At 40.7% G+C, this 19,900-nt stretch overlaps 1 protein-coding gene across 1 annotated transcript in view; it reads left to right on the forward strand.

The window, feature by feature from the left end:
- The window catches only part of LOC116514602 (protein transport protein Sec16B), an 86,053-nt gene that overhangs the window by 36,212 nt on the left and 29,941 nt on the right, over positions 1 to 19,900 (forward strand). The window contains exons 15-16 of the mRNA XM_032226214.1: positions 3,343 to 3,448; positions 5,682 to 5,822. Of these exons, the coding sequence (XP_032082105.1) occupies positions 3,343 to 3,448; positions 5,682 to 5,822 (247 nt within the window). The remainder of the gene's footprint in view (positions 1 to 3,342; positions 3,449 to 5,681; positions 5,823 to 19,900) is intronic.

Raw genomic sequence — 19,900 nt, forward strand, 5'->3', positions numbered from 1 at the left:
AGGGGACTGGAGGCTAAAACATCTGAAAAACAATTGAAGGAATTGGGTATGTCTAGTCTAATGAAAAGAAGGACTAGAGGTGGCATGATAGTAGTGCTTCAGTATTTGAGGGGCTGCCATAAAGAAAAGGCTTTCAATTATCCAAAGCACCTGAGGGCAGGACAAGAAGCAATGGATGGAAACTAATCAAGGAAAGAGGCAGCCTAGAACTAAGGAGAAATCTCCTGATAGTGACGGCAATAAGTGGAACTGCTTACCTTCAAAAGTTGTAGAAGAGACTGGGCAGCCATCTGTTTGAAACGGTACATGATTTCCTGCTTGAGCAGAGGGTTGGACTAGAAGACCTTCAAGGTCCCTTCCAACTCTGATTTTAATTTTTGTGGGATTTCAGCTTTCAAAGTCTTTAGAAGACTTGACTGTTGCTTCAGTCAAAAATTATTGAAGTCCCACACAGGTCAGCAATTAGGACACGGTCAGTGGAGGGTTCCTACCACCTCGGACGGGTCTCCCGAACTGGTAGTGCTGCCTTCAAAGAGAGAGCAAATCTATTTTTAAAAGTGGGCCCGCCCACCTACCCCTGGGTTATACTCAGAGGTGGGTTCCTACCAGTTTGCACCTATTCGGTAGAACCGGTTTGTCAAATCTACCAAATCGGTTAGAAGAGGTTCCACTAGTGGACCTGGAAAGCAGGCCACACCTACAGAAGAGGTTCCAAAGCCTGCTTTCCAGGTCCACTGGTGGAACCTCTTCTAACCGGTTCAGTAGATTTGACGAACCGGTTCTACCGAACTGGTGCGAACTGGTAGGAACCCACCTCCGCTCTGAATTAGGGAATAGATCTGAAATGAAAATGTCAAGAAAATGTGGGAACTAGGCAATTTTTGCAAAACTGGACATTCTGATTTTGATAACTGTATTTGAATTTAGCCTGTGATTACTTTAGAAGTAAATCTGCTAAATGGAATGTCACGGGATTTGGTTCTGAATGATTTTCATAAAATCAGGGTGTACAAAATATTAATAAAACAAAGCGGAGTGTCTTCAGTAGCGATAAAATAGAATGATAGAGCGCTGGAGAGAAAATGATATTGTTCCAAATAATAAATATTAGCTGTCTAAAATAGCATATCCTGTATGCTGGGATATAGAAATATAATGTATTCATTTCCTCAGCCCTTCTCTTTTGCTGTATAAAGATTCACCAGCTACGGATTTCACTAGCGTTCAATGTGGATGTCAAAATACTGATGAGAAGTTCAAGTATTGGGCAGACCAGGGAATATTAAGATTAAAATTAATTTTAGCTTCAGGGTGGAAAGGAGAGTGTTTGGTATTCTGAGGGGGCACATGTAAGTGATTCTCTAGCTGATGAGACAGGTAGTGATCTGAACTCCAGTGTACCAAAGTGCCCTGTTAAAGCTAGCTTCCTGTAAGATAAGGCAAACGGTGCAGCTGATGTAATCATTCACCTTAAGAGGCACAGGTAAGGTTAAAAATCCAATTTACAGAGCCAGCAATTCCACTTATATTAATAGCGCTCTGGCTAGATAACAAGGATAAGTGTTTAATGATTCATTTCACCTTTTAAGCTGGTTGTGCCTTATTAGTATGACAAAGCCAAACATCCCTTGCATCTTCAAGCAGCACACGTAACCAATTCTTGAGAGTCGCTTAAAGCAATTTCTGTGAAATCACATGTGTTTAGAAATGTAGTCTTAGGTGTGATGAAGGAAATGTCCTTCTGGGTTCGGCTCCAAGTGGGGAAAAAGACACTGGAGACACGGAGGCTGCTTGGAAAGATGGTTTATTGGTGGATAGGACCACACGGCTTGAGCCCTGAACAGAAAAGGGGATCACATGCTTCAGTGTTGGTGGAGAAGAAGAGAAGGGCTGAGGGAGGGGCTTGCTAGGCTTTTTATAACCTGTTCAGTCCCACCTCTTTGAGAAATGTATTCTGATTGGTTGTCAGACTCCCATGGGGCCATGCAGGGGTAACTCTCTAGGCTGTGTTTTGAATCCAGGTGCCATGTGATCAGTTGAGTAAAGTTCCTTAATCCCATCCCCCTGGAGCTGAAGTGGAGAAGTCTTTATTATGTAAAGTGGACTAGCTTGGCCTTCTTAATGGCCCATTGACAAAGTGGGGATGGGCAGGAAGCTACAGGCAGCTATTCTGTCTTTTCAAACATGTTTCTTCCTTTTCACATCCAGAGAAATATCCTGCCTTTTCAATATTTCCTAGGATATTTCATTTTTCTGGGAGAGGGCTGGGTGATAACTTCCTACAGGTGGAACCAGAGTTTCTGCTTCCTGCTTCCACAGAAGTTAACAATGAAGTATCCAAAGGCAACATTTGTTATTATTTTCCTCCGTTTTTTTCCATTTAAGGCAATCTCCCCCTTTCTTAAGTTTTCCTAATCTTACAAGTTCCCCTTAAAAAAAAATAAGTAAAGCAACAGCTCCACCTAGGAGTAGAGAAACAACCTCCCTGTATCTTTCCAGCTCATATTATATTGTAAATGAACTCTTAGGCACTCAAAATGAAACCATGGAGACAGCTGGTCTATAAATACATCCCTCTGGGAAGCTGTAGCTATTTGTTGAGCGGAAACTTAACAGGAGTTGGGTGGGTAGAGAGCTCAAAGGGACAAGCCCAAATTCTGTTTATTACACAATAAGTATCCCTATTCTTCCCATTCCACAGTAATCATAAGACAGAGGTCTTCCAAATTCACTATTTCTACCTTGCTTTATATTTTCACTAAGTCTCCATTTCATGAAGCCAACACAAAGGAAAGGAAGAAACTCAAAACGTTGCATTTATTTAAAGCACTTACATACTGTATTGTCTTCCACTTGTTCAGTGCCAGATGACTTACTAAAATAAAAATAAGGATACAAAAATGAAGCCTCCATATTGTTGAATGAAGAGGAGCAGAGAAAAATCAAACAGTGCTAGCGGGAAACACATTTCTGTCATGAGCAGTTTTATTTTTAAAGCCTATTAAATATAGTGTATTCATCAGGGAAGAAACATTAAAAATAGATTCCAATTTTTAGAATGAGATTTACCTTTCATTTTGCATAATAGACATGATGTGCCATTTTCTTTAATATTTTGAAAAATATCCAATAGTGAAATTTTGGTAATACTTCAGTGAAGCTTAATTGCCCATTAGTTTTTAAATTAGTTAAACAATCACCTACCATTTTGACTGCCAGCATCTCTAATTTTATCCTCCAACTTCTATGGAAGACAGGATTTGATGGAAAGAATAAATTGGGCTCTAAGGATGAAATTAGCTTCTGCTTCTCAAATCTTGATCTGATTTTTTTTCCTTTCAGACAGACCTTTTCCCAGTTTGCAAGGACAGAATGTATTCACAGAATGGAAATCCTTGAGTATTGTCGGTTACTGGGCTGTCCCCAGGCTTACATCCCTCCTTTCCAGGTAAGAACGAGCCAATTAAAAAGGTCCAAATGTTCACAGGCCTTTATAATAAAAATGTTTCCTCGAGTGAGGGTCTCTTTTTAAAAAAAATTTTTTAAAACACATCAACACATCAACAAAAACAAACACATGACTTAAAACAACATAGGAACAAGAAGTTCCATCGTATATCATACAGCAGTTCCGAATCGGTTTCTTTGCAGTTAGTGTTTTCCCTTCTATACATTTCTATCTTACATTCATGGTCCCCTTATTCGCTATCCATTTTTATGTACTATTCTATATTTATTTATACTTAGCTATTTATAACAAAATATTGTTTACCTAAATTGTGCTTTATATTCTTACTATCATTTATTCTCTTACATACAATTATAGGTATACATTCACATGGTTATTCTTTTTCTTTGCCATTCTTATACTTTGTTATTCCATTTAAAAGGTTGTAATATACAGTTTGGGTTGCTTTGTTTACCATCCCTAGCGCCTGTTGTAACACCACCTTATTTTCCCTTTCTTTTCTCCCTCCCTTCCTTCTCTCCTTCCCCTTCCTTCTTCCCTTACCTCTCCCCTACTCCTTCCCTCTCTCTTCCCCTTCCTGCCCTCTCTCCTTCTCTTTCTCTCCCTTCCACCCACCCCTCCTTACCTCTTTCTTCTTCCCTTGCCTCTCCTCCACTCTTCCTCCTCCCCTCCTACTATCTCTCTTTCTCTCCCTTCCACCCTCCTCTCCTTTCCCTTCCTTCTTCCCTCCCTTCTCTACTTCCTGAGTGAGGGCCTCTTGTTTAGTTTAGCCAAGTCCCATGACCTGCAAATGGAAGGAGGCAGTTTTTGAACTTCAAGGAGTGCAAAGCTTCTGGGGAGGGGATATAGCGCAGTACAAGGGATTCTATCTTTTTACAGTAAGGAAGAAAAGAATAAGATGCTGTAAAAGCAGAAGCACTGAAATCTCTTTAGTAGGATGATTGTGAAGGAGCAAATAACAGGTTGCTTCTGACTCCTGGTACCAGAAGGGATCCCCCAGCAAGCCCCACCTCTTCTGGTAATGCCCTTGTTGTCAAAAGAAACATATTTAAAAAGCACAGCTGCAGAAAGGTTGCCCATTCCTGCTTTATGAAGATTTATTTAAAACTATTCTGAACGCTGTAGCTTTGCATGGAGAATCTGAGGCAATTCCACTAAAGTATGTATGCTTTATATAGTTACCTGTTCTGTCCCCCCTTCTCCGCTCGTTGACAGACGACAGGCAGACAAACGTAAAAGGGAAGAACTTTATCAGTTCTCGTCTCAGACTGGCTGCGAGCCCAAAAATAAACATAAATCAAGTCTCTGACAAGAAGATAACAGAATACAAAACAAAACTCTTACAAAACAATTCACTTCTCCAAGTGTCTCCTTGAATCAGGGTTACAGAAAGCAAATCACTTCTCCAAGTGTCTCTCACAAACAAACCATGACCGATCAATGATGAACAAATGAATGAACGTTGACTCCTGCAACCAGGGCGTGGCACCATCCGTCCTTTTATCACCAGAAGACGCCACTAACGAGCCCCAGCTGTATTGTTAATCTTGCATCCCGAAAAGACTCACAGAAGACTTCTGCTGAGTCACAACAGTTACCTCTGTTAATTTTTTTTCCAGTCCAGGTTATAATTCAGTGGTCTATCAAAATTATAATCTCCAGGGCTGTTTGTAGCAAAAAATAATTCTCCCTTCCCATCTCTCCAATAATTCAGCACCACATTGAGCACCACTTATAGTCGTGTGGGAATGTAGGCAATTGGCTTTCTAAATGATACCATGCACTGCAGTTACTGGATAATAAATGTCAAAAATACATTACTGCCAACTACACTGCCAAGAAATTCCAAGGAGCATTGACACATGTTTAACTAATTGGTTTCAAAACACTTTGGAGAGGAATCTGTAGTCTGCACTAGGAGTTTTTTATTCTTGGAACTAATTAATAGTATTATTTTGACTATTGAAAATCTTTCATGCACATGAGCTCAGTGATTTATTTATCAAGCTTATTAACATGGATAATATTATTCACATAACATTTCTTGGGTCACTACTTTCTCCTTGACATCTGACCACAGTAGTTAACTGAGTATCTGAAGGCCAGGATTCATACAAACAGGAGCAGATGGACTGTAACACTGAGAGTAATTTGAGTGTGTGAGTATTTCCTCTCACATGCCCATATATTTTCTCTTAATTCTCGTTCATAGGTATATAAATTGATTTATGCATCTCGCTTGGTGGACTACGGTCTCGTTGCTCAGGCCTTACATTATTGTGAAGGGATTGGAATGGCACTTCTTGCCCAGAATCAGAATGCTTATCCTGTCCTCTTGGATCAGGTTATCAAGGTGAGTGTCAGCATTGACTTCATTTAGTAATCAAACTCCATTTGATTGAAATCAAGTGTACTTTTACTAATTATAAACGAACAGTAGCAAAGCTAAGCTGAATCTGGTTAATTAGGCGCGAAAGTGAATAATATCATGTATAACTCAATCCCCTCCCCTTGGCACCCCAGTCCATAGTCCAATTATAATGCACCCAACTGTCAGGTGGGAGATAACTTCAACAGACATCACCAGGATGGAATGCTGGACAGTTAACCTTGGCGGGAAACTCCCTTCCTCCACATGCGCAGTAAGATGGTCAGGTCAGCGTCTAGAATCTTCCTCCAGCACATCATGATTCCCCTCCCAAATACCATGCCCCCCCCCCCCAATGGCAGCCGAAGCAGCAGCAGACAGTGAGTTTCTGGTTAAGGACCCCCAATAAGAATTGTGTTTATCTCTCAAAAATTATAACTCTTCATGTACTTGTAATACGAGTTGGAATTTTACACTGCAGGGAATGTCATGTACAGTTCATGGTTCCACCACAAAACCGCGGTAGACTAAAGTGCGCTCGACGAAAGCGCGTACGTGACGTCATCACAGTGCGACGAAAACAGCACGCTGTGAGTGGTAAACTTAAAATTAACGTGTAAATCTAAACCTAACCCCCCCAAACCTAACCCTAAACCTAACCCTAAGCCTAACCCTTAACCTAACGCTAACGCTAACCCTAACCCTAACCCTAACGCTTAACGTAACCCTAACCCTAACCCTAACCCTTAACCTAACCCTAACCCTAACCCTAAACCTAACCCTTACCTTTATGTGAATCGGCTTGCTTTAAAAGCGCTTTTTAAAGCACCCTTTTTTCTCTGCGGTTATATTTGTCGCGCTGCTGATGACATCATGTACGCGCTTTAATCGGGCGCGCTTTAGTGGACCGTGGTTTTGACGGGTCACGACAGTTCATAATGCAGTTGTCTACATTGTGGGTGTTTGTTTATTTATCGAATCCAGACTCTGTCCATCACACTTTCCTTATTGGCTCTGGTCTGTTTACAGAGTTAGTCTTTGTTTTATGTTGTGAAAAGAGTTGGGAAAAAACTTTTTTTTTTTTAAGTAACACATGTCAACCCACAATGCAGATTTCTTTCATTTGCACCTGCAAGGCAATTAACGAAAGATTAAAAGGGAGGGACATGATGCAAAACAAACTGTAAGATATTAAACGTGTACTTAGCACCGCTTTCAGCAGCTTCTTGGTGCTCTAAGCAGGACTAGATTGCAGTATGTGAGAAGAGTTATTATCTTTCCTCCCAAAATAATGGGCTATGATAAAAATGAACATTTCATGCGTGGTGCAGATTAGAAACTCATGCTGGTGCCAAAGGGTAGTTCTCTTCAATGCCAAATAAAAAGGGGGGGATTTTATCGGTAATCGTGGTATAGATAGTAAAGTGTTCTGGCCCCCGTCATCCTACACCAAAGCACACCGAGACAAAAATACTTCCAGGATTTATTGACACACAGACAGGACCTTGGCAGCAATCCAGCACCGACAAGGCGGTGGCAGCAATCTAGCACAGTCCAAGCCTTGGCAGCAATCCAGCACAGACAAACCTTGGCAGCAATCCAGCCTGCCAAGCTAGCCACGAAAGTTCTCCAACTTTAGTGAATACATTGATTCCTGCAAAAGAGCATGTGCTCAATCATTCCTTTTATAGTCTTGAGAGGAGCCTAATTACCACCAGCTGAGTGCAATTATCTCCTGTAACTGCGCAACTGTTCCTTATGCCTATTAGCTCTTCGGTGTCAGGCATCCAGGAACAACTCCCTTGGCTCCTCCCCACTGCTCCAATGCATGACGTCCGGATCACACTCCCTTGTCTCCTCCCCACTGGTCCAAGGCTCAGGCGCCTCCTGGTGGCCAACAGCCTCTCTGCACCTTGCTCGGAGTCGGAACCCTGTCCAGGGTCCTCCACATCCTCCAGAGCCGACTCATAGGGCCCCTTGCTGTCGGAGTCTGGTGGCAGCTTCAATGGCTCCTGCTGGGCCACAACACTAAAGCAATGGTTCTCAACCTTTTCTTCACCATGGACCCCCTTTAAATACCTTTTCTAGCCACAGACCATGGTCATGGGCCCTTAAGACTTAATTCAAGTTTTCAATCATAACATTTCTTCAAGGCTTCGCAGACCCCTTGTGACAGCATTGCACCTGCCCCCTGGCAGATCGGTCTGCAGATCACATGCTGAGAACCAATGCACTAAATGATTTTTTCCTATTCCATAAGAATTAGAACCTTGATTTCTATTTAACAGCAACAATAATTTCAAATACCCTATGAATGCATTGGCAAAGTAAGATATTTTCTTTTTTTCTTTTTTTAAAGATTTTTATTAACAAACATGTAAAATACACACACACACAAATTAGATGTGCACCACATTTACACAATACAATACGAACAGGAGCTTCCTGTTCTTTCTAATAGCAATTATCAATCGATACCGCTCACCTTATATTATTTCCCCTTCTATTGTATTTCATTTGGATTTCACCATTCTTAACCCTCTTATTTTACTCATAACTATTATTTTTTTAGTTTTGTTATATTCCTTCATTGATTCTTGTTTCTTTCCTCCATCCACCTATACCATTTATCCCAGATCTGGTAGAATTCTGATTCTTCTTTTCCCTGGATTTCTTTAGTTAGTTTGTCCATTTCGGCACAGTCCATAACCTTTCTTATTACTTCATCTTCGCTTGGGATTAATTTGTTTTTCCATTTCTGGGCAAAGGCAATTCTTGCCACCATAGTATATTGGATATTTTCATTACATAAGAGGGACAAATATTTTCAGAAGCAAACTACCTATTTCCAGGCTCTCTTGAGTTAAACCATAATAGAGGTAGAGGTAATTTAAGAGCCAAGGTGGCGCAGTGGTTAAATGCAGCACTGCAGGCTACTGCTAGATCAGCAGGTCAGCGGTTCAAATCTCACCGGCTCAGGGTTGACTCAGCCTTCCATCCTTCCGAGGTGGGTAAAATGAGGACCCAGATTGTTGGGGGCAATATGCTGACTCTCTGTAAACCGCTTAGAGAGGCCTGAAAGGCCTATGAAGCGGTATATAAGTCTACTGCTATTGCTATATTATAAATGTGCCCCTGTGTTCACAATAGCTTCTTTTTTGAATACAATAATTCTTTTTTGTACAACATAAACAAACCAAAGCACCCACTCTCTCAAACATCTAACTCTCTTTTGTGAGCCTACGGTATAGAATGGACGGATCTTTTGTAAGGTTAAAGTAGAGTCCTGTGGGTTTTACTATGCTTGTCATAGTTGACTTTAAAGGGCAGTGCTCATTTCCATTTCTTGAAGCCATTGAGTCAGTGCTGTGCAAAGACATTTCCATGGTCATGTGGCCAGTGACATTATGCCGCAGCACAAGTACAGGCAGTCCTTGACTTACGACCACAATTGAGCCCAGAGTTTATGTTGCTAAGTGAGAAATTTGTTGAGTGAATTTTGCCCCATTTTGTGATTTTTCTTGCCGCATTTGTTAAGTGAATCACTGCAGTTGTTAAATTAGTAACGCCGTTGTTAAGTGAAATTGGATTCCCCATTGACTTTGCTTGTCAGAAGGTCGCAAAAGATGATCGCATAACCCCGGACACTCCAACTGTCATAAATATAAACCAGTTGTTAAGCATATGAATGTAAACCATGTGACTATGGGGAGGGGGATGCTGCCATGGTCATAAGTCACTTTTTTCAGTGCTGTTATAACTTCAAACAGTCACAAAACAAACTATTGTACATGGAGAACTACCTTTATACGACAAAACATGGAATGCTTTTAGGTTCCCACTGAAGTGGTACCTATTTATCTATTTGCATTTACATGCTTTTGAACTGCTAGGTGACAAATGATGGAAGCTCACTCCATCACACGGTGGTAGGTGTTCTCGGGCGTGTTTTAAGCCACTGAGCCACCTTGCCTCTTGTGTCTTTTGTGCACTGGCTATATTTATATTCTTTCTTACTACCATGCTGCAATTTTCTTTTCCTGTCTTCTTCCTTGTTCTTCCCATTTTTAAATTTTTTAACAGCGCACGAAAATAATGACCGAAAAGTCTTTGCTGGGATTGGCAATGCTATGAATAGATTCGGGAGAGGCTACTCTCACCTCAAGACTTGACTACTGTAACACGCTCTACATGGGGCTGCCCCTGAAAAGTGTTCGGAGACTACAATTGGTCCAGAATGCAGACGTGCGAGCGATACTGGGTGTACCGAGATACACCCATATTACACCCATCCTCCGCGAGCTGCACTGGCTCCCTATCGGTCTCTGAACGCACTTCAAGGTGCTGGTTATCACCTTTAAAGCCCTACATGGCCTAGGACCCAGATATCTACAAGACCGTCTTCTGCCATATACCTCCCAGCGTCTGATAAGATCACACAGGATGGGCCTTCTCCGGGTGCCGTCGACTAGACAATGTCATCTGGCGGCTCCTCGGGGGAGGGCTTTCTCTGTAGCTGCCCGGCCCTATGGAACGATCTACCCCCAGAGATCCGGACCCTCCCCACTCTCTCGGCCTTCCGAAAGTCTACTAGGACCTGGCTATTCCGGCAGGCCTGGGGCTGTTGACCTCTTGAATGAGGTCCAGCCCCACTAAAGTTGAGTGCATGGTGTGTCTTTTAACTTGCTTTTCTCTCTATTTTAAATTTCTTAGTATTCTTTTTAGAGTTGTTTTATGTAATCCGCCCGGAGTCCTTTGGGATTGGGCGGCATATAAATTCATTAAACTTTGAACTTTACTCATTTCCATCTATTTCTGATTATTTTCTATCCATCCCTGTGGCCATGATGAGGAGAGGAGAATTGGGAAAGCCATAGAGATAAGTCCCTTTTTGGAACTTTGTAGAATTTTGTTTCAGGCATGGACGTTAGAGGGGAAATTAATCTTATAATAAGTTCAGACAAATGGGGAAGATGAATGATTTGTATTACCAAACAAAACTGGATCTCTTTGGGGTTGAGTCCAACCCTATGGAGTTAATTAACTACTGTAGATACAAACTCTGTTTTGGACATCGTTTTTTCCCTTCTCCAAAACCTTTCAAATATATCATGCAAATAGTAAGAATGATTTTCAGTTCCTGAACTTTCAGAAAGACTGAACTGCTTCTCTCTTTTATCTATAACAATGAGATAACTCCAGTGATATTCACATCGAAGTAGGCATGTACAAGCTCATAAAACAGGGTTTTTTTGACCATGATGCTGCCATGGCCTTCTTGATTGTTTTGACCCCCCCTCCCTACTAGAAGCTGCTGCATTGTCCATTTTTTATTATAAAAGCAAAGAAAGCAACTTGATTTCAATCTCTTGTCTGAATGAACACCTGATTTTTGTGCACAATTCTTAAGCAAGAAAATTGCATTTGATTACAGGTTTATTATTTGAAACTCCTTTAGTACAAATGGAATATGCTCAAACAACTACCTGCTGTATTTTGAATTGATTCACAGAGTCCTCAAGGGCAAATAATTTCAATAATCTGTCCTAGAGGTTACCATGACATATGTCAAAACGGCCAAATAATTACTGTTCGAAATAAGCTGCTTCTCCAGTAAAATCACGAATGGGGGCTTATTCACTTGAATAGCAGCAGCTAAGATTATGTCAGTGCAGGGCAAAGCCTCTGCCTTTCCCTAACATTGGTTCAGTTATATACCAACTCAAAGGAAATGATTCCTCTCAATTAAAACAGCACAAATTGCAAAAAAGTACTTTGCATATTTCAAATACAACAGTTATGAGTCAGCCTGTTTTTTTCTAACATTTCATCTGAAGAAATTTATCGGTATATTTTGCTTCATTTGGGTTACTTTCACATAAACACATTCATATGAAGGGGCTGTAGGCCCTTCTGTTGTGGCCCAGCAGGAGCTGTTGGAGCTGCCACCAGACTCCGACAGCGAGTGGCCCTATGAGTCGGCTCTGGAGGATGTGGAGGATCCTGGACAGGGTTCCGACTCCAAGCAGGGCACAGAAGACTGGTTGGCTACCAGGAGGCACCTGAGCCTTGGACCAGTGGGGAGGAGACAAGGGAGAGTGAGTCTGAGGTCAGCAGTGAGTTGTTCCTGGATGCCTGGCACCGAAGAGCTAATAGGAGTCAGGAACAGTTGCGCAGTTACAGGAGGTAATTGCACTCAGCTGCTGGTCATTAGGCTCCTCTCCAGACTATAAAAGGACTGCTTGTGCACACACCCCTTTTGCAGAAGTTAACGCATTAACGAATGTTGGAGAACAGTATTGTGAGCCTGGCAGGCTGGATTGCTGCCAAGGACCTGTCTGTCTGTTAATAAATTCCGTAAAGCATCTTTGACTCGGAATGTGTTGGTGTGGGACGAGGGAGGTCAGAAGACCTTCAATCTGAGAAGCATCTTTGACCTGTATCAGGAAATAAATCCCTCAAGAGGAGTAGCTGACATGAATAACCTGCTCACCAGAATCAGATTTGGAGATGATGGTTGCAAGGGTGATGTTTATTCTTGTACAGAGTGACATCGATAAAGGGAAAAGGCTCCATTCATCGACTGGTTCTGCATAATAAAAGTAATCCAAAAAGGTAAAAGCAATTTTGGGTCCATGCTTCCTCTCTCTATTTTTACCTTTATAGGAGATGGGGGGACGGGACAAATGAGCAGGCAGCATTTGCTATAGTACCCAATCAAAATGTAGCACTTGGGATCAACATCAGAGAGGGGCTTCTTTTTGGTGGAAAGGTGGGTGGGGGATGTTTATAAAGCACAGCTAAGTATTCTATGTCAATCCCAACAGTATGCATGTTCTCCAGATGTACCCTGCCAATTGTGCTGTAAAATTATGTTGCTACTAAAACCAAAGCTAAGGGACTTCCAAATGTTTGGCCCAGAGAGTGTTCAGGAGGACTGTGGTGGGTGCTTTTCTGTTGCATTGTTTCCTACAGCTACCTTAGAGAACAAGTTGCAAGTTTCCACAGTGTGAGAGCACTGAGCACCTGGCTACTTCAGAGATCTATATCGCTGTATTCCTACAACAGTAGAAAGCTAGCTGGCCTTCACAATAGTTGTCTCTCTTTATGGGGAAACGTTTCATATAGTACGTTATTGGCCCTATTTGCTTGGGATATGTCTACGGCTGGCCCAGTGGTGGGTTTCAAAAATTGTTCAAACCTACTCTGTGGGTGTGGCCTCCTTTGTGGGAGTGGCTTGCCACCCATGTGACTGGATATGAAGATGCCAACGACACTTGTCAGAACCACCTTAAATTACCTCACACACTGTACTGGCATGCATCAGAATATGATGTAAACTTGTTTTTTAAAAGGCATCTTTGGTTTGCGTTAAAACAACTTCAACACACGCAATGTTCTGATTGCACCACAAACGCAGTAGTCATCCTCACCTTTCACAGAGGCACTGAGTTTTATAAATATGAGCATGATAGTGTAGAATAATCATATCCGAGGACCAGTGGTGGGTTTCAAAAAATTTTGGAAGCTCTTCTGTAGGTGTGGCCTGCTTTCCGGGTCCACTGGTGGAACCTCTTCTAACCGGTTCGGTAGATTTGACGAACCGGTTCTACCGAATAGGTGCGAACTGGTAGGAACCCACCTCTGGGCTGGCCCAACAGCTATTGATGGCTATTCGTTGTTTCTTTTTGAGAGAAACTGGAGACAAAGCCTACAATTTTCAGCCTGCCTGAATTGCCTTCTGAGGCAAGGGCCTAACCCTGCTCTTTGAAAGAGCTAATGCCGCCATACAATAAATCATTGTACTGTATGTTTTTGTAAGAACCGAGTGAGGACTTTGGTGCAATGAACCCATTGGAGCACTCAAATAAATGGTCCAACCTAATTAATCTTATTAAACGTAATAAACAAAAAACTGTGTTAAAAGCCATTTTCACAAGAGTTGCTCTTATGCTACATGCTACATTACTACAATTAATATTAAAACCAGGAGTACAAGTGCAGCTCTCTGATTTTCCTAATGTTAGTATGACACATTTTCTTCCTTTGAATTGTTCAGGTATAAATGAATGTTGTGCTGAACTCTGCTTCTTGTTCAGGAAAGGTCTTTACTCCGCCAACGAGGGACAATGTTTTTGTACCTTTTTCGAAGAGATTATAAGATTAAAAATATTCTCAGAAAGAGAGGTTGCAGGAGGCGGCTGATTTTTCATTTGTTTACTCTTAAAAATGCCCAGTGTATTTGCTTGTGGCATGCACCCAGTGGTTGGATTCAGACAGTTCGCACCTATTCGGGAGAACCGCTTGGTAACTCTCTAAGTAGTTCGGAGAACCGATTGTTGGAAGAAATCTCCTTTTGTTTTTTCCCCACTTTACAGGGCTAATCCTGTAAGGAAGGCAGGAAGGAAACATTCTGGTGTTGTTTCTAGCCTAATCTTTATTGACCTGCTTACAGAAACTGCCTCTCCGGTTAACCCTTACTACATTGTAACAGCTAAGGCGAAGCGCCCATCGACCTGAGTGACCTTGAGTTGGCCACGCCCACCCAGTCACATGACCACCGAGCCCCACCTACACTGATGGTCATTAGGGCAGAGAACCGGTTGTTGAATTATTTGAATCCCACCACTGCATGCACCCCAGGATTTTATCCTCCATATAGCTGGTTGCTTACCATTTCAGAATTAAAACTATATTGTACCAGCAAGATGGAAGGAAGGAAGCAGGGGTGGGTTTCGACCGGTTCGCACCGGTCCCTGCGATCCGGTTGGTCGCCGAACCCGGAAGTAAGTAACTTCCGGGAACGGTGAAGTCCCCCCCGCGCCCGCGCGCGTCCGCACACCCGCGCCCGCTCCTTACCCGGTTTTTACGAATTCTGCGCTTTCCACGCATGCGCAGAACGCATACAGCGCCTGTGCGATCCTCCAGGAGCAGCTGGAGCATCGCGCAGACGCTAGTACACACGCGTGCGCCGCATGCGTGCGCGAGGACGCCGTGTGCGTGCGCGAGGACACCGCCGGCCTCGTTCCAACCGATCCGGTTGGAACGGGGCGAGAAACCCACCCCTGGAAGGAAGGATGCAAGCTATATAACTCCTACAGGCACTGTGATCTAGCAGAGCAAGGGGAAAATGTTATTTATCACTTCCAGCAGATAAGGAAAGTAAGGGGAACTCTTATCCCCTTCCTGTAGACTTTCTAAACCAGTTCTTATCTCTCCTCCTATTATTTCATTCTGCTGAAAATAAAATCATAACACATAGGAAAAAATTAAAGGGGAATAAACCACCAGGCACAATCCTAATGCAAATAGATCTTAGATGAGATGAATGCAAACGGTGCTGCTGTTGTGACCAAAACTTCAGACACCAGCATGAAAAATCCAGATGTTAGAGGGGAAAAAAATCCATCCAGCAACATAATATCTCAGAATTATTTTCAAAGGAGATAGCAACCATCTCTTTTTCCTCTGATGAGATATAAATTGAAAAACAGGGCAAAAGAGAAATATGCTTTTAGGAGCAGTAAAGGAAATGGTGGGAGATTCATCTTCAGTATGCAGTCTTATTAAGGTGAGAATCCAGGAAGCTGTTTTCAGGCAATTTAAATTAATTTGTGCAAAAGATAAATTTTAAGGCATGCTGTGACTAAGCAACATGGCTGAGCATTCTTTGGAAATGTGAATGATGCCAGTATATTAAGATCTGTTTCCCTCACTAATTAGAACATATGACTCCCTTGCAAAGCAGAAAGCAGAAGGAGAAAACACCATTCGTTCTTATTAGCAAAGCTTGATATTAATTTTAGATTATACTAAAAGCAAAGTTAGCTGGCACATTCTTTTTTAGACAAGGTTTAAGGGCAAATTGGGCAACTTATAGTAAAAGTACAACTTATAGTAGTAGTATCAGTTACTTATAAAAAGAACAAAGATTGGATATGAACCAGAGGTGGGTTCCTACCAGTTCGCACCTATTCGGTAGAACCGGTTCGTCAAATCTACCGAACCGGTTAGAAGAGGTTCCACCAGTGGACCTGGAAAGCAGGCCACACCTACAGAAGAGGTTCCAAACATTTTTTGAAACCCACCACTGGTCCTTGGATATGATTATTCTACACTATCATGCTCCTATTTATAAAACTCAGTGCCTCTGTGAAAGGTGAGGATGGCTACTGCGTTTGTGGTGCAATCGGAACATTGCGTGTGTTGAAGTTGTTTTAACGCAAACCAAAGATGCCTTTTAAAAAACAGGTTTACATCATATTCCTATGCATGCCAGTGCTGTGTGTGAGGTAATTTAAGGTGGTTCTGACAAGTGTCGTTGGCATCTTCATATCCAGTCACATGGGTGGCAAGCCACTCCCATCCAGTCACATGGGTGGCAAGCCACTCCCATCCAGTCACATGGGTGGCAAGCCACTCCCACAAAGGAGGCCACACCCACAGAGTAGGTTTGAACAATTTTTGAAACCCACCACTGATATGAATAAATAAATATACTGGTAATCCCTGAATCTCTTTTGTATATCTGGAAACTAAGGGACAGTTTCTTGCAATATTAATGCAAAGCAGATGAAAACAGAATTTATCTATCAAAAACACCCTCAAAATTTCCCCTACTCACCCAGCCCTGCCCGCCTGTATAATGTGATATTATTCCCTTTCCAGATTCTTACAATGTAGTTCCTCGTGGTCATATTCCAGTTCTGTTAGAAAATAACCCAGGTTGCAACTGAGCTGATTTTAATATTTTCTTATAGCTGCAACCCTGGGTTATTTTCTAACAAATCCTCTTGATTGCTTATGAAAGATGAGTTAACACCTTTGCAAAATATTGAATTTAGTCCTCCAAAAAACACCAGAACCTAAAATAAACACACCGAAACAAACTCAATCACATACAAAGAGATGCTCGTATAAAGGATCCAAAAAAGCTGGACTTTTCTAGTCATTTTGTGTTTCCCTCCCTTTATTTGCTCATCAAAGTCTTAAAAGGTTTTAATAGAATACAACTCTTGGTTTTATAGTATCAGAAAAATAGTTCTAAATGGTCAACATTTTGCAGCTTCTGCTATGGAAAAGAAGAATGGTATAGTTGTATACTTAAGAAAAGATATGAAAGCTGAATTAATAGAAGCAGATCCCTTCGGAAGATATATTGCTTTAGACTTAATCTTAGAAGGGAAAAAGACATTACTTTTGGGAATTTATGCTCCCAATCAACAGCAAGATAGATTCTATAGAAATCTTCATGCTAAATTAGTACAGTGGGACTATAGTTCCTGTATACTATTGGGTGACTGGAATGGAGTGATAGATACTAAGAGAGATAAGAAGATTTCCCGCTTAAATACCAAGATGCGAGCAAAGCTACCCAAATCTTTCTTTGACATTATGGATGATTTTGAATTGAGAGATATCTGGCGAGAAAGAAATGCAGAGGAATATGACTTCACTTTCTTCTCGGACAGGCATCAATCCCTTTCAAGGATCGATTTTATTCTAACCACTAATGATTTGCTTTCTAGGGTCAAGAAAACAAAGATTGCAGCTAGAGTCCTTTCGGACCATAACCCAGTTTGGATGGAGTTGGGAAGGGTAGTGCAGGCAAGAAGGTTTTGGAGACTGAATGAAAATTTATTTAGATATGAAAACTATATTAATGATTGTAAAAAATTACTATCTGAATATTTTGTTTTGAATATGAATAAGGGTACATCTATGGAATTTGTATGGGATGCAAGCAAAGCGTATATGAGAGGAGTTTTGATGAATATAAATAAAACACATAGAAATAAGCAAGGGCTAAAACGAACAGAACTGGAAGAGGAAATTAAGAGAAAAGAGCTGGAGTTAACAAGGAAACCAGACGATACAAAGGTTAAGGAAGCTATTAACATATTAAAATCTCAATTTGACATGTTGATCTCTGACCAGGTAGCTACTAATTTATTATATGCAAAACACAATACTTTTTGTAATGCAAACAAACCTGGCAGATGGTTAGCTTATCAGATTAGGAAAAAAAGGAAAACTCGAAATATATCTAAACTGATTTACAGAGGGAAGGAGGTGTTCCAACAGGAAGAGATTCAAAAGGCTTTCTGGGAATTTTTTACAGAACTGTATAAAGGGGATAAAATTAATGGTTTAGACATAGACAAATATTTAGACAAGGAGAAAATACCTTCAGTTAGAGAAGAACACAGGCAAAAATTGAATCAACCAATAACCTCGGGGGAAATCCTGCAGGTAATTAAGCAATTAAAGCCAGGGAAAGCACCAGGTACAGATGGCTTGACAGCGGTTTACTACAAAAACTTACAGTTAGAAATGGTAGAACCTCTTAGAGAATTATTTAATATGATTCAAACGGAAGGTAAAGTCCCTCCATCTTGGAAGACAGCGTTTATATCTTTGATACCCAAAGAAGATCAAGATACTACTCAACCCAAAAATTATAGACCCATTTCATTACTGAATGTAGATTATAAAATTTTTACTAAAATATTAGCAAATAGGTTAATGTTGGTCATTCAACAATTGATACATACGGACCAAACAGGTTTTATACAAGGGAGACAGATGAAAAGTAATGTCAGATTAATTATTAATGCATTAGAATATTTGGGAAAGAACAACCAGATCCCTGCTGCGTTCATATTTTTGGATGCTGAGAAGGCCTTTGATCGAGTTAACTGGCAATTTCTGCTGAAGATATTGCAAAAAATGCAGATAGGAGATAATTTTTTACAGTCAATTAAAGCAATATACCAACAGCAAACAGCACAAATCATAGTCAATGGAAGTTTAACAGACTCTTTTCAAATTGGAAAAGGTACAAGACAGGGTTGTCCTTTGTCCCCATTATTGTTTATTATAACTTTGGAAGTATTGTTGAATAAAATACGGGGCTTGGATGGTTTAAAAGGGATCAAGATTAGGCAGCAAGAATATAGAGTCCGCGCTTTTGCGGATGATTTGGTCATAATATTGGAACAACCGCAGGAATCCAGTATGGTTTTAATGAATACGATTAATCAATATGGTCAAGTGTCTGGCTTTAAAATAAACTTAGGAAAAACCAAAATATTAGCTATAAATATGAATATTAAACAAAAGGAAGAATTAGGAGTGATGCTAGGATGTGAGGTAGTTAAAAAAGTCAAATATCTTGGAGTTAACATTTTAACTTCAAATGGGAAATTATATAAGCATAATTATGAACCACTTTGGCATAGCATACAGACAGAGATGAAAAAATGGGAGAAATTGCACTTATCTTTGCTGGGCAGGATAGCGGCAGTGAAAATGAACATTTTACCAAAATTTTTATTTCTTTTCCAAATGTTACCTATACTTAAAAAAGATGCGAACCTTTTAGAATGGCAGAAGGGTATCAACAAATTTGTGTGGGCAGGAAAGAAGCCGAGGGTAAAGATGAAAATAATGCAAGATGTACGTGAGAGAGGAGGATTGAAACTACCTAATTTAAAACTATATTATGATGCAGTGGCATTATCTGTAATTAGTGATTGGATTCATTTAACCAATGATAGAATATTGAACATTGAGGGACACGATCTGGTATTTGGTTGGCATGCTTACCTGTTATTCAACAAAAAATTGGATAAGAACTTTAAAAGTCATATTTTGAGAAATGCTTTATTGCGGGTTTGGAAGAAATACCAATATAAATTAAATGACAAGATACCCATGTGGGCAATTCCTAGACATGCAATTGAAAATATGAATACAGCACAAAAACAGGATAGATTTACTTACAGACAGCTTCTTACCTCGGAAAGGGGGGTATTACAATTAAAATCTTTAGAGGTATTAAAAGAAGAGAAGGTAGTTCAAACATGGTTCCAGTATGGGCAATTACAGGCTAGGTGGAAAATAGATCAAAAAATTGGCTTTATTCAAGTTGAGGATAATCTGTTTAAACAAATAAGAGATCAAAGCTTAATGCATATAAAGAGGATATATAATGTATTAATACAGATGGATTCGGAAACAGAATTAGTTAAAGATTGTATGATAAAATGGGCTCAAAATAT

Source organism: Thamnophis elegans, chromosome 11 (assembly GCF_009769535.1).
Source record: "Thamnophis elegans isolate rThaEle1 chromosome 11, rThaEle1.pri, whole genome shotgun sequence".
In the NCBI taxonomy this organism is placed as follows: Eukaryota; Metazoa; Chordata; class Lepidosauria; order Squamata; family Colubridae; genus Thamnophis; species Thamnophis elegans.